This window comes from Populus euphratica, unplaced genomic scaffold (assembly GCF_000495115.2).
Source record: "Populus euphratica unplaced genomic scaffold, PopEup_1.0 scaffold50.1, whole genome shotgun sequence".
Lineage (NCBI taxonomy): Eukaryota > Viridiplantae > Streptophyta > Magnoliopsida > Malpighiales > Salicaceae > Populus > Populus euphratica.
In genome coordinates this window covers 172,731-185,058 of record NW_011499870.1, presented here as the reverse complement: position 1 = coordinate 185,058, position 12,328 = coordinate 172,731, and the positions used below count along the sequence as shown (strand labels likewise).

The 12,328-nt window shown below is 34.0% G+C and overlaps 3 protein-coding genes across 4 annotated transcripts; 2 read left to right on the top strand and 1 right to left on the bottom strand.

The window, feature by feature from the left end:
• Window positions 1-495: 495 nt before the first annotated feature.
• On the top strand, window positions 496-4,150 carry LOC105127001 (phosphoribosylformylglycinamidine synthase). Its single transcript, XM_011028070.1, has 7 exons — window positions 496-1,404; window positions 1,605-1,660; window positions 2,394-2,503; window positions 2,610-2,769; window positions 3,019-3,111; window positions 3,671-3,802; window positions 3,981-4,150. The coding sequence occupies exons 1-7, from the start codon at window positions 645-647 to the stop codon at window positions 4,011-4,013; spliced, it is 1,344 nt and encodes a 447-aa protein (XP_011026372.1). The 5' UTR covers window positions 496-644; the 3' UTR covers window positions 4,014-4,150.
• A 1,048-nt stretch (window positions 4,151-5,198) lies between these two features.
• Window positions 5,199-7,883, top strand: LOC105127000 (vesicle transport protein GOT1B-like). Its single transcript, XM_011028069.1, has 8 exons — window positions 5,199-5,311; window positions 5,517-5,582; window positions 5,720-5,793; window positions 6,441-6,532; window positions 6,635-6,715; window positions 6,811-6,908; window positions 6,992-7,073; window positions 7,340-7,883. The coding sequence occupies exons 3-8, from the start codon at window positions 5,763-5,765 to the stop codon at window positions 7,376-7,378; spliced, it is 423 nt and encodes a 140-aa protein (XP_011026371.1). The 5' UTR covers window positions 5,199-5,311; window positions 5,517-5,582; window positions 5,720-5,762; the 3' UTR covers window positions 7,379-7,883.
• Window positions 7,884-8,544: 661 nt separating this feature from the next.
• LOC105126999 (uncharacterized) lies at window positions 8,545-10,674 on the bottom strand. Of its 2 annotated transcripts, none has more exons than XM_011028067.1 (4): window positions 10,432-10,674; window positions 10,199-10,272; window positions 9,831-9,975; window positions 8,545-9,347 (listed from the first exon to the last, which is right to left on the bottom strand). In XM_011028067.1, exons 1-4 carry the CDS (start codon window positions 10,573-10,575, stop codon window positions 8,616-8,618), a joined length of 1,095 nt encoding a protein of 364 aa, XP_011026369.1. In that variant the 5' UTR covers window positions 10,576-10,674; the 3' UTR covers window positions 8,545-8,615. The 2 variants fall into 2 exon arrangements, with proteins under 2 accessions (XP_011026369.1, XP_011026370.1); XM_011028068.1 differs by having other exon boundaries at window positions 9,831-10,033; window positions 10,432-10,449.
• Between the last annotated feature and the right edge of the window lie 1,654 nt (window positions 10,675-12,328).

Genomic DNA, 12,328 nt, shown 5'->3' with positions numbered 1-12,328 from the left:
TTTTAAAATTATAATTAAAAATATTTTTAAAAATCTATTATTATTAACTGGAATAGCAAAACTAACAAAAAATCAAACCAAGTTAGAAGTTAATGAATTGACTTAAAAAAATAAAAAGTTAAAATTTCAAGATAATTATTACATAATCATTAGGAATGCTAACCCCTCAAAAAAAGAGTATTTTTTTATTTTAAAAATATTTTTTTCAAATTAGTTTTTATTTTAAATTAATATTTTTTGATATTTTTAAATTATTTTAATACTTAATATTAAAAATAATTTTTAAAAAATAAAAAATATTATTTTAATATATTTTTAAATAAAAAATATTATAAAAATAATCATGGTTATATTTTTAAATATATTAAAAAAAAAAAGGTTAACAAGAAAATCTTAACCACGTGCACCCAAGAGACTCTTTCAACACTACACTCCAAGTGTATTGACTCCATTATCAAAGCAACAAGACCATCTCCAGCCACATATAAAAACCTCATATCCCCCACCTTTTTCCCTGTCCCTCTTCTCACAGTCACAGCACCCTTCCTTCGTCTCCACCACCAAGCAAGGAACCAAAACCAAACCACCCTCCACTAATTAATCACTCTACCTCTCTTAATCACATGTGATTAGAACTAAACACAATGGCCTCCATAAACACCCTTCCCTACTCCTCTCCTCCACATTTCTTCCCTAAACCATCCTCCTCCCTTTACACCCCTCCTCAAAACTCCTTCTCCACTAAGCGTCGTCGTTCTCGCAAATCCAAAACGCTACCTAAAAACCCCATTAAACCCTCCTCCTTAGACAATGATTGTTATATCACCCTTAACAGCAATTCCCAAAATCTCAAATTAGTCCTTAATATTACCCAAATTTCAAAGGTACCCTCTTCAAGGTTTCACCAGTTCCTCTCTTTAGGTCAAGAAGCAGTTGATGATTTGAAAACCCTAGTTAGTCTCGACGAGAACAATCGAGTAGTCATCTCGTGCCAAAATTCAACGTTGCAGTTTGCTGGTACTGTGTTGCTTTCTGGGTTTCTTTTAATTTCTTCGATTAGGGTTCTGTTTAAATTAGGGTTAGGGTTTAAGCGTAAATTTGGGGCTGGAAAAAACCCTAATTTTGTTGTTCGTAGAGATCGGAGTCTAGGTGGGAAAGAAGTGATTGTTGCAGTGGATGACCAACAAAGGGAAGAGAGTAAAAGACCCAAGAGACTCGCCAACCCGGTTGAAATGTCGGGTCTGGTTGATGGGTTGGGTTTTGAGAGGGGTGATTGGAGGAGGTATCGGGTTAGGAGCCAGCAGAAGTTGCCGAAATGGTGGCCGGATTCGGGCTCGTTTTCGGGTCGGGTTGTCGGGCCGGATCAAGAGGAGTATCAGAGGGAGGCTAACAGATTAATTCGAGGTTTGGGTTATTAATTTTAGTATTATTTTTTTTATTACTACTTAATTTGATTTACTGCGTTATCAGAAAAGCTTTTGGTTTTTTTATTTATTTATTTATTTTTTCAGGTAATGGAAAAACAATGTACATTTTGTGGATTTCAATAGATGTCATGTTGGTAATTTTCTGTGTGCATTTCGACTCATTGAATTGATTTCCAGCGATCACGGATTATAGAACGAGGGGAAAGGATGTAATGGAGCATGACATATTTCAGGTCTGTGCTTTTATAACCTTTTTAGTTTTAATTGTTGTCTTGGCTATGTATATCATTCTGCAAGATATCAGGTTTAAGAAGTATAAAACGTCCCTGTATTGAAAAAAACTCATTTTTTTATGTGACTTGAAAAACGATTGCTCCAATCGACTAGAATTTGGCACATTTGGGCAAGTCTTGTATTGGTAGTACTACAGGCGAAGATTGTGTTCTGCAAGCTAGAAGGATGAAATTAGATGTTGACTATGGAAATGAAAATTGCACTGGATATCCTGTTTAGTTAGAGGAATGTCTTTTTCAGGTGGTTCTTCCTGAACACTACCTTGCTCATCCTCGTAGCTCCTTCATACTAAAGTAGAGGCTTTAAGTAGTATATAAAGAGAAATTGTAAACTTAAACAAATCATATGTGCGATGCATCATATAAAAGTACTTGGGTATACCATAGTTAGGCTAAGGAGAATTGGCATCATTTTGGTTTTAAGTTTTTTTACCTGTGGATGTGATTTATTTGATTTGTATGAGTGATATGCATGAAAGATCATTTATAACACATAGATGTGCTCTGTGTGTTCTCACTGGCAATTTTGATCTCTGAGTTTGAATAATTCTGATGATTTTTTCTGTTAAAATGTGATTGAATTACCAATGCTGATGTTTAGTTATAATACTTCTGTTGCATTAGCTGATTCTCAATATGCGCTGGACTTTTTTTTTCCTGTATGGGTGAGCAGTTGCGTCGAATATGCAGGACATCTGGAGTCAGGGCCTTGTTCAGCACTACAAACACTCGAGATGCCTTCTACCGTGTATCAATTGATGTTGTTTTAAATGTTTGCAGCAGGTCTGTGTCGTCAGGCTTGCACAAAAAAAAAATCCTGCTTGCCACTTCATGGATTTTATTTGTATTTGCCTTTCTGATAGCTACAATTTTCTTTGCAAGCCTGCAGTGCCCCGAGTTACTCTACTTCTGTTGAGATTGCTGGTGAAGATCCCCGATATTTTATTGCTGGGCTTGCTGAAAATATTGGGCTTGAGAGCATTCGTGCTGCAAGAATGGTATCTGCAGCTGTTGCTGCACGCACACGTTCATGTTTCTTGCAAGCATGGGTAATTCTTCTTCTCTAACTTAAGTAATTGAGGATGTGTGATGTATTCATGGCGAGACATTAAAGCTCAAAACAGAAGTACAAATTTTGGAACTAAAGTTCAGTTCTCTTCTTGTGCATCTGGAGTATGTCTTTTATAGCTTCCTGAATTCCTATCCTTTTGGGAAAATAACAGACCTTTTTTTTACTTTTATTTTGGAGTATTTCTTTAAGTTGATTTGTAGATGGCATCTATTTTTTACACTTGCAGGCGTTAGAAGTTCAAGGCAAACATTCTGAAGCCGTGTACGAGCTGTCAAAGATATGCCTTGTTCTACAAACATTTCCTCCCGAAGAGTCCTCAGTAAGTTCTTTTGTTTGTTTCCTAGGTTTATTATACTGGTTAATTTTCGTTTGACACAATCACACCTCTTTTTTCTTTTTTATCCTCAACCGGTATAGCCAATGCAGTCCTCGTGCTATAGGCATTTTAAGATAATTTTAGGTATTTTCATAGCTTGAGTGAACTTTAAGAAAATAATTAATGGCCATACACACCATGTTGGCTTCTCTTATGGTTGCTTGTTGCTATTTTCGTACGTCTTCTAAACCCATGTCATTTTCTTGGTTCTCGTGATGGTCTCTGTTGACCATACTGTTGAAGTAAGACAAAGATTGTCTTCTATTCCAATCCCGATGTGGGATACAAATCTATTATCCATTTTTAGATTGCTGCGTTACCGGTTCTTATCAGCAGCCTTATTAGGAACTGGAGAAAAATATGCAGGGTAATTTTCCTCTCCATTTAAACCTCTAATGCTGTTGCGTGGTAAAGTAGCTTCCATTCAGCCATGCGATCTAATGTAATTAATTATAAATTGTTTATGACCTGATGTGATCCACAATCGGATTTGTTTCTGCAGCCTGAAATGGAGATGGTGGCTCGGGGACTCGCAAGGAATTTGAAAGTGGAGCAGAGGGAACTGTTAATGAATATGTTTATGGGGGTCTGCAGTGAAGAAAGTCAGAGAAGTGCAGCAGATGCTCTTGGTTTGGTTTGTCCACGTCTCTCTTTTCCCGATTCATTTTTTATCTCCTTGAAAAACTTTATAATTGTGATGAACCTTTTAGCCAATATTAAAAAAAATAATTAACCAATTTTTTATTTTAGTTTTTTGGTATTTAGATGTTTCACTCACCTCTTACTAATTCTTGTCTGTTTTTCTTTTGTAGATGCCCTCCGCTGAAGGAGTTGGTGATCAATAATATCAGCGCATTAAGGATACACGGAAAGTAGTACATTTTATAGTTACCTGTATTCTTTGCAACCCAAAACCTCTCATAGTGTATACATTGGCTAATAATCAATGCTGTTTATTTTCTTAATCAACTTCTTCTATCTTCTTACTGTTGTCTGTTTTCTCAGTTTTCTTGGTGATCTTAATGGTTAGCTTAGCATGTAGGTAATGCATTTAATAAGAAGCGTGATGTCATGATATTAGTTTTTTTTTTTTTAAAGAGTATTTATTAGAAAATATATTGAAATAATATTTTTTATTTTTAAAAATTTATTTTTAATATCATTATGTCAAATCAATTCGAAAACACTAAAAAAAAAAAATAGTTTAAAATAATGAAAAAAATATTTTTTAAAAATAGTTTAAAATAATGAAAAAAATATTTTTTTTTTAAATTGCTTTCTAAATACGAAAACCTGATTCAGGTCGAAAAGACGTAAATTTACCTTATTGAGTGCATTTTATGATAATGCTCATCATTATCGCAACGACAAGGAAGGCTTGTTGATGTGAGACTTGGGATAAAAATTTGTGAAACCATAGTCTAAACAAGTCTTGTTTCAATCGGTAGTCAAGGACTGCATTGGAACTTTTTGAAAATTATAATATTAATTTAGAAAATCTCAAACTATAAAAGCTGAAATGGAATATTACTAAATTTACAGAGGTTAAGATATGATTTACTCGTTGAGTTCTTACATGAATTCAGCTCGTACTCAAGCATGGTTTAACAATTTGATGGTTTTGGATTATCACACACAACTATTTTTATTAAAATAAAAATATTTTATTTTTTAAAATAAATAATTTTAGGTGTTAATGATTTTGATTAGCTTCACACAACTTACTAAAAATCTAATCTGTTTAAATTAATTAGGGTTTTTAGATAAATAATTGATTTTATAAAGTTAAAAGCTTGTCTAAATATTTATGAGATTAATTAAGATGGATGTAAACTGACTCGAATATTTATATTAATTAAAAAAATATTTATTTAAATAAGTTGAGATAAATAATTGATTTTATAAAGTTAAAAACTTATCTGAAGATTTATGAGATTAATTAAGATGAATGTAAATTTACTTGAATATTTATATTAATTAAAAAAATATTTGTTTAAATAAGTTGATGATTTAGAAAATAGAAATTAATTTTCATATGGCGTATATATTAAGGAGAGGAATATGCCGGACAGAAACACGCGAGCACCCCTCTTCTTCTCGTTTCATTTATTGTTACTGCTACTCCACTTCTCTCAAATCTCAGGTCTTCTCTCTCTCTCGCTCTTCTCCTCTCCCTGTTGATTTCTGTTTGGTCGCCGAGAAAATACAAAATCAGAAAGAAAAACTTGGGATATCTTCTTTTCTTTTCTCAGCATCCAAACACGGCTTCTTTCTCTCACTGTTTTATCTTCTCTTAATTGATGAAATGAATAATCATTCCGATTCGATTTGATTTCTCTCTCTTGCAGGTAGATCGTTCTAGAAGATCTCTTTCTTTTCTCTCTCTTTCTCTCGCTCGCTACCAGATTATCGAGGTAATGATGAGAAAATACGGTTTTGCACTTGTAGATCTTGTGCGATCTTAATTTGTGTACTTAATCCCTAGTTAAAGCTTATTTTGTTTAATTTGATCCTAATTGGATCTGATTTTGGTTTTCATGTTCTTGTGCAGTGGAAGTGATTGCTACGTGAAGAATCAATCAGCAGCTTTAAGAATGGTTTCCTTTGAAATGAATGACCGCAAAAGTGAGTCTAATTCTATCTTCTTTCTTACGACTTGCTATTTGCATGAATGCGTATTTTTTAATCTTTAGAATTTTTGTTTTTAGCTAACTGTGTTTGTTTTGGCTTGAGATTTATTGAAAGTTGACAAAAAGTCCTAGTAGTTCTCGCAGTCGAGGTGTTTACTTGGTTGAAAAGGCATGTTATTGTTACTAATGAGTTTGAGAAGTTATTTCCTTGTGAAAAAATAAATGAAATAGTTACTTACTGTAGAAGTTGTATTAGTCTTGTAACAACTAACTAGGTTGGCTGATTTTAGAATTGCTTTAAGTAGTCACGATAATGGATTCGAACCGAGGAACCTTATATGGGAAATATATGTTAAATATATACATTTCTGTGGTTTGATGAAAATTTGACAAGCTTGAACTGATTGAGGAGTCTTAAGCAGTTCTAAAGCTATGTGATAGTCAGTGTACCTTGTGCTCCTAGCTATTGCCTTCTGTTGATTCAATGTTCTCGTGAATAATGGCCTTGTCTATGTGACTCTTAGTATGAATTATAGGGAGCAGAAGAATAGAAGAAGGAATGAGTTTTTGATTACATATATTTGGTATGCTATACAATCTTTCAAAATTCTTACACCTCATGATTTTGGTGAAATGAATTAGAGATTGGGCTGGGCTTGACTGGATTTGGCATATTTTTCTCATTCCTGGGAATTGTCTTCTTCTTTGACAAGGGATTACTTGCGATGGGTAATGTAAGTGCCCTGCCAAGCATGTCCTCATATGTCATCTAGTCTCGTTTTCTTTTGTTATGATATCAGTTTAATGGTGCTTCTTTCTTTGTGGCACTTGATCAGATCCTTTTCATCTCTGGAGTCAGTCTCACTATTGGACCAAAATCTACCATGCAATTCTTCATGAAACGCCAAAACTTTAAGGTGGCTTATCTCTGTGTCTGTGTGCACATGTGAACTTTGCATCAGCTGCATGTATTTCATTCTCTCTCCACACTTGTGCTTTGCTGGTTATGCAGGGAACCATTTCATTTGGTGCTGGCTTCTTCTTTGGGGTCGTAAGACGGCCAGTTATTGGCATGATTTTGGAAGCATATGGGTTCATTGTGCTCTTTAGGTCAGTTGGATATTTATCTAAATGGTTTGTGGTTATCTGCCTTACTTCATCCGGTTGAAGATTCTGACAGGAATTTTCCACAGTGGTTTCTGGCCTACACTGGCAGTTTTTGTGCAGAGGATACCCATTTTTGGATGGGTGTTCCAACAGCCTTTTGTGAGATCGGTATGTTTACTTTGGAACTGAAAATAAAAACATTTCTTGTTGGACTTTCATCCTTGTAGATACCTTCTTTTTCGGTGAGAGTAACTGGACTGTTCTATGTCTGGATTTGGTTTTGACGTCACTATGTTTGCTTGCATTGGACGAGCAAAACCAATGGCAGTAAAAGCAGAATCTGGTCTCGGTCAAGCCTGATAATTTTAATACATTCTTTATTCACAAACACCTTACTGTTAGAAGCTGGTCTAATTTTGTATTTTGATGTGCAGTTATTTGATCGATATCGGGGCAAAAGAGTGCCTGTGTAAATGCAGTGTCAGAAGGAAGTGCAACTAAACTCCAGATAACCCCACGTCCTAGAGTTTGTAAAAAACAAGATATAGTCAGCTCCAGACATAATCTTTTTGGCACATGTAAGGATGACTGTTAACTCTGGAATCAAAGGGTAAGTGCAACTAAGCTGCAAACACATTTGCAAGCCATTGTAAAATACAGGGGAATCAAGACCTTGAAGTTTCCGTTCTGTTTGGGTGACCAACGATTCACTTTCATTTGATAATAGGCGTGTCTTTTGTTGAATGAAACAGAAGAAAATAGACTCAGCTTATTCTTATACCATTCTGTAGGTGTTTCTCTTTTCCCTGTTATTGTGTAATTAACACACTAAATGTCATGTCTAGTATCCTTCTAATGATAAATGTCATGTCAGCTGTTACTGAATCTTGCCTGCTGCTGTTTTTTCTTGGCTTAGATGATTTCCTTTTATGCTTATCGAGCCAAGAGGGAAAGTCAATGAGATTCTGTCTTTGCCTTTATAGATGCATGCGTGCATGTAAACGTTTTCTATTTCTTGATTCCGGGTTGGTAAGTAATCCACATTTCCCTTTAATTGCTACTTTCGCCTAGAAATGGACAGCTGTTTGTGCGCGCGCGCGCTGACGTCCAGGACTATTGCCAGCAGCGCTATCAAACTCAATGCGGTGAGCAGACGAAACTATAGTTACTAAACTTGGTCTTGCGGGTTGACATGATAATCTACTGATCTGGCACCTAAAGCGAGTTTTATTTTGAATCACTTTGGATATTGAAGATTCTTGGCTTAGATGATTTCCTTTTATGCTTATCGAGCCAAGAGGGAAAGTCAATGAGATTCTGTCTTTGCCTTTATAGATGCATGCGTGCATGTAAACGTTTTCTATTTCTTGATTCCGAGTTGGTAAGTAATTCACATTTCCCTTTAATTGCTACTTTCGCCTAGAAATGGACACCTGTGTGTGTACGTGCGCGCGCTGACGTCCAGGACTATTGCCAGCAGCGCTATCAAACTCAATGCGGTGAGCAGACAAAACTATAGTTACTAAACTTGGTCTTGCGGGTTGATATGATAATCTACTGATCTGGAACCTAAAGCGAGTTTTATTTTGACTCACTTTGGACATTGATTCAGCCAATTCTAAGTGACATGAAGGCATTGAACATATCCACCGGACATGAACACTCCCACACAGTTCTCCATTCTGTTTCAGAAGGCTTTTCATACTGGTATTACATTTCACGATAATCCTTTCGGATATTCGGCCTTCTGCTTGACCTTCTGGCTAAAGGTACATCAGGGACTTCCATAATTTTCTCCGTAGATGTGGTAGCCCGGCTATCTTTCCGATCACTTGTATTCATCATCCCACCGGAAAGGTTCTTAGTGGTCTCCGACGTTGAAAGAAATGCAGATGATGGCAAAACCTTTTCTGGGTAGTTTCTGAGTGCTTTGCAGGAGACAGTAGGGTTTGATGAGGGACTTTCTTCTCGTATTTCTCTAAAATTCCTCCGCCTGGACATGCTTCTTGTGACGATTCCTCTGCTTGGTGTAATGCTACGTGGAATTATACCTCCATCTTTGTACTTCCTGTCAGCCTTCCTCTTATTTCTCCTTGGAGTTTCATCCAGCACAGCATTTGCCACGGTGACTGGATCCTTTGAGTCTGGACTGGTTGACAATGGAGAGAGCTCGACATCATTGCTGCAGAAATGATCTAGGATATCAGCAAGTGCACAATCTTTGGAATCTCCAAGAGGATGCGTTGCAATATCACGGATCCTTGTCACCGGGAGATCATCAAAAGAAACGGAGGCGGCGCTTGCGCTGGTACCAGGAATTTTGGGCTCATCAAAACCCCATTTTCCGGGAGGACTGCCTCTGTTAGCAGACTCTTCACCACCCAATTGGGTGGCAAGTTCTAACCAAGAATATGGAAACCCCAGTTGGAAATGCTCACAAATCTGCTCAAAGCAACAGTTCCGTTTTCGTGTTCATTAGAAAATCAACAGTTGAACTTAAATACAACCAGAGCATAGTCATCTCTCTATCTAAAAACCTGCATCCAATTTGATTTTCCTTCTTTGCGTGCACAAATTGTAGACATATAAATGTTCACTCAAAGCAAAAACAAGTTAGGTTATATTCAGGAATGTGGTATAAAAATTTAAATTTATTTATTTAAAAATAATATTTTTATTGTTTTTATATATTGATATAAAAAAATACTTAAAAATTATTATTTTAATATATTTACAAATAAAAATCACTTTTGAAAAATAATATTAATTATAATAACAGCATCTTCACACTGCAAACATAAAGAACAATAAACAAAAATACACAGCAACAGCAGCTCAAATTTCTGAAAACAAATAGCACAGAACACCATATATGATTTGAAGCACAAAATCAGAGTATAAGCCTGAACGAAAATGAGGGCACACCTGGAATGAAAACCCATTTTCACGCGTTCGATCTCTATTTATGAATCCACTAACTGTAACAGTGACGCCATCTTTGGTCTCAAGAATGGTGGCATAATGTCTTCTGACAATCGCTGCCGAGCAAAACAATCTTGTTCCTACTCCTCTATGGCCATCAAATCCAATGCAAAAACCAGACAAACACAGCATTAATTCCTTGCTTACTGATCATCAAAAGAAAAATGGAGCCAAGTTTATAGAATAATTTATGCCCAAATACAAACCTAGAAAAAAAAAAACATTGTAATTGTAATTAAATTATATAATCAAAGAAATAATACTAAAAAGTAAATTAACAACAACACAAACTAAATAATCTGTTCACTTACTCTCTAAAAGTAAACCCAGAAACAGCTAAGCCATCCCCTTCTGCCTTGGCCAGCCACCAATCATATAACCACACCTGCAAAACATAACCAGATAACCATAGATTTGTCCAAAAAAGAAAACCCATTAACCAGAAACACCATTTATGTATTTACACATAAAAATATATATATCAGCCAGAAAAAAAAAAAAACCACGATAGAAAGAAAGGAAGAAGAGGGAAAGGTTACTGTACGGATTTAAGAGATAAAGAAGAGACAGGGGTGATATTGTTCGGCGTTCTTGACTTAAGATGCGACAGAGAACGATGCAAGATTTTGGTTAGTGTAGCTGGGGTAGTGGCACTGCTAGATGCTTTCCTTTTCGGGTCAGTCGACATTTTTCCGGGTCGGGTCTTCTCTCTTTCGGCCCTCTGACGGCGTTGATGTGAGTTGCCGAAATTGGCGGGCGTTTTTGCCTCGAATGATACCGCGCCAAAATAAATATTCCATCTAATCAAGTACCCTGAAAAAAAAATAATAATAATAATAATACCCATATTATAATTTCAACTAAAGTAAGCTGATTTTATTTGAATAATATGAAAAGAAAAATAATAAATTAAAAAAATATAAAACTGATAATGTTTAATTTTTTAATTAAATATAAAAAAATAAAATAAAAAATAAATTAAAAAAGTCAATATAAACCAACACGAGCTAATATAATAAATATGTTACATGAGTATTAAAGGTATTAAAGGGTAAGTTAATTTAAGTTAACTTATTAAACTTATATCTAAGTTTATGAAATCAAGATAATTGAATAGAAATTTTTTTTATAAAAACCACAAAGTCATATATATATATATATATATACACATACATACATAAATACGTGTGTCAAATTATACATGTATATATAAATTCATTGCTGAATAATAATATAAAAAAATAAAATAAAAAATATGTACTATAGCCTAATCCAAATTTATTGCTGAATGATAATATAAAAAAATAAAATAAAAAAGATGTACTATAGCCCAATCCCTAAGAAAAAAAATGTGTAATGATAAAATAAAAAAACAGAAAAATATTTTAAATAAAAAATAAAAATAATAAGGGTTAAAATCAACATAAAAGATAAATTAGAGGGTAACAACAAATTCTCAATTTAAAAGTTAAATTGAAAATAATTAAAACATTAATAAAGGGAAAGAAAAATCAAAACAATAAAGATTAAGATGATAAAAATAATATACTATAAACTTGGATTAAAGGATAAAATTGAAAATAATAAAATTTATATAAAAAAAACCAAGAAAAAATATCAAGAATAAGAAAAATAAAAATCAAATTAAAAGCATTGATAAAATTGGAATTGAATTACTAAATTAAAAAAAAAATCCTTGATCAAATTAAAAGCATTGATAAAACCTTGAAAAGACATAAAAATCCTTGATTAAAGGCTATGTTTTTTTTATATACTTTAGGGTATTTTAGTAATTTTATTGCACATTGAAAAACATAAAAAACCCAAACCACCCCTAGACACCGGGCATATATTCCTTGATTTAAAGAGCATTTTAGTATTTTTAGTATTTAAAAAATTAAAAAGACCCTCTTAACTTTATAAGTCAGGCCACTTACTATCTGATTGAAGGGCAAAACCATACTTATAATATTACAATTCATAACGTCATTGAGTTTATAGCTATAAAAGAAAAAGAAAAAAAAACATTATGGATATCATCCTTCCGTTTTACCTTTTATATATACATATAATAAAAGGTATTTACATTTTCACTTAAAAAAACTTATTTAAGTTGTACGAGAACAATAAGCTATTAACTCAATTTAAAGGGATAAAAACACATCATTTTGACTTCTTTTTTTAAATATAAGAAATTCAATGGTTTTTTTTACTAAGTTTTACCCGGATCAATTGGATTGCAAAATTATTGAATCACATGTTAACTCAAATTTTTCTACCCTTTTTTTTTAATCCGTACTAATCCAAACTTCCAATTAATGGACTTTTCGAGCCAATTTGGATTTTATAATTACCTCACATGTTATGATGTTTACTGTTGTTCTCCTCTGTGTTGGGGTATGCCAAGGTTCTCTGCGGTTCATGCTGGAGGAGCATAAACA

Excerpts from the sequence above, each read along its gene's own strand:
- LOC105127001 (XM_011028070.1), top strand. The coding sequence starts at position 645 with ATGGCCTCCATAAACACCCTTCCCTACTCCTCTCCTCCACATTTCTTC. Across the intron at positions 1,661-2,393 it reads TGGAGCATGACATATTTCAG|TTGCGTCGAATATGCAGGAC; the intron begins GTCTGTGCTTTT and ends ATGGGTGAGCAG. Across the intron at positions 3,803-3,980 it reads CAGCAGATGCTCTTGGTTTG|ATGCCCTCCGCTGAAGGAGT; the intron begins GTTTGTCCACGT and ends TTTCTTTTGTAG.
- LOC105127000 (XM_011028069.1), top strand. The coding sequence starts at position 5,763 with ATGGTTTCCTTTGAAATGAATGACCGCAAAA. Across the intron at positions 6,533-6,634 it reads GATTACTTGCGATGGGTAAT|ATCCTTTTCATCTCTGGAGT; the intron begins GTAAGTGCCCTG and ends GCACTTGATCAG. Across the intron at positions 6,909-6,991 it reads GGGTTCATTGTGCTCTTTAG|TGGTTTCTGGCCTACACTGG; the intron begins GTCAGTTGGATA and ends AATTTTCCACAG.
- LOC105126999 (XM_011028067.1), bottom strand. The coding sequence starts at position 10,575 with ATGTCGACTGACCCGAAAAGGAAAGCATCTAGCAGTGCCACTACCCCA. Across the intron at positions 10,273-10,431 it reads CTTCTTTATCTCTTAAATCC|GTGTGGTTATATGATTGGTG; the intron begins GTACAGTAACCT and ends TATGTTTTGCAG. Across the intron at positions 9,348-9,830 it reads AAAATGGGTTTTCATTCCAG|ATTTGTGAGCATTTCCAACT; the intron begins GTGTGCCCTCAT and ends TGCTTTGAGCAG.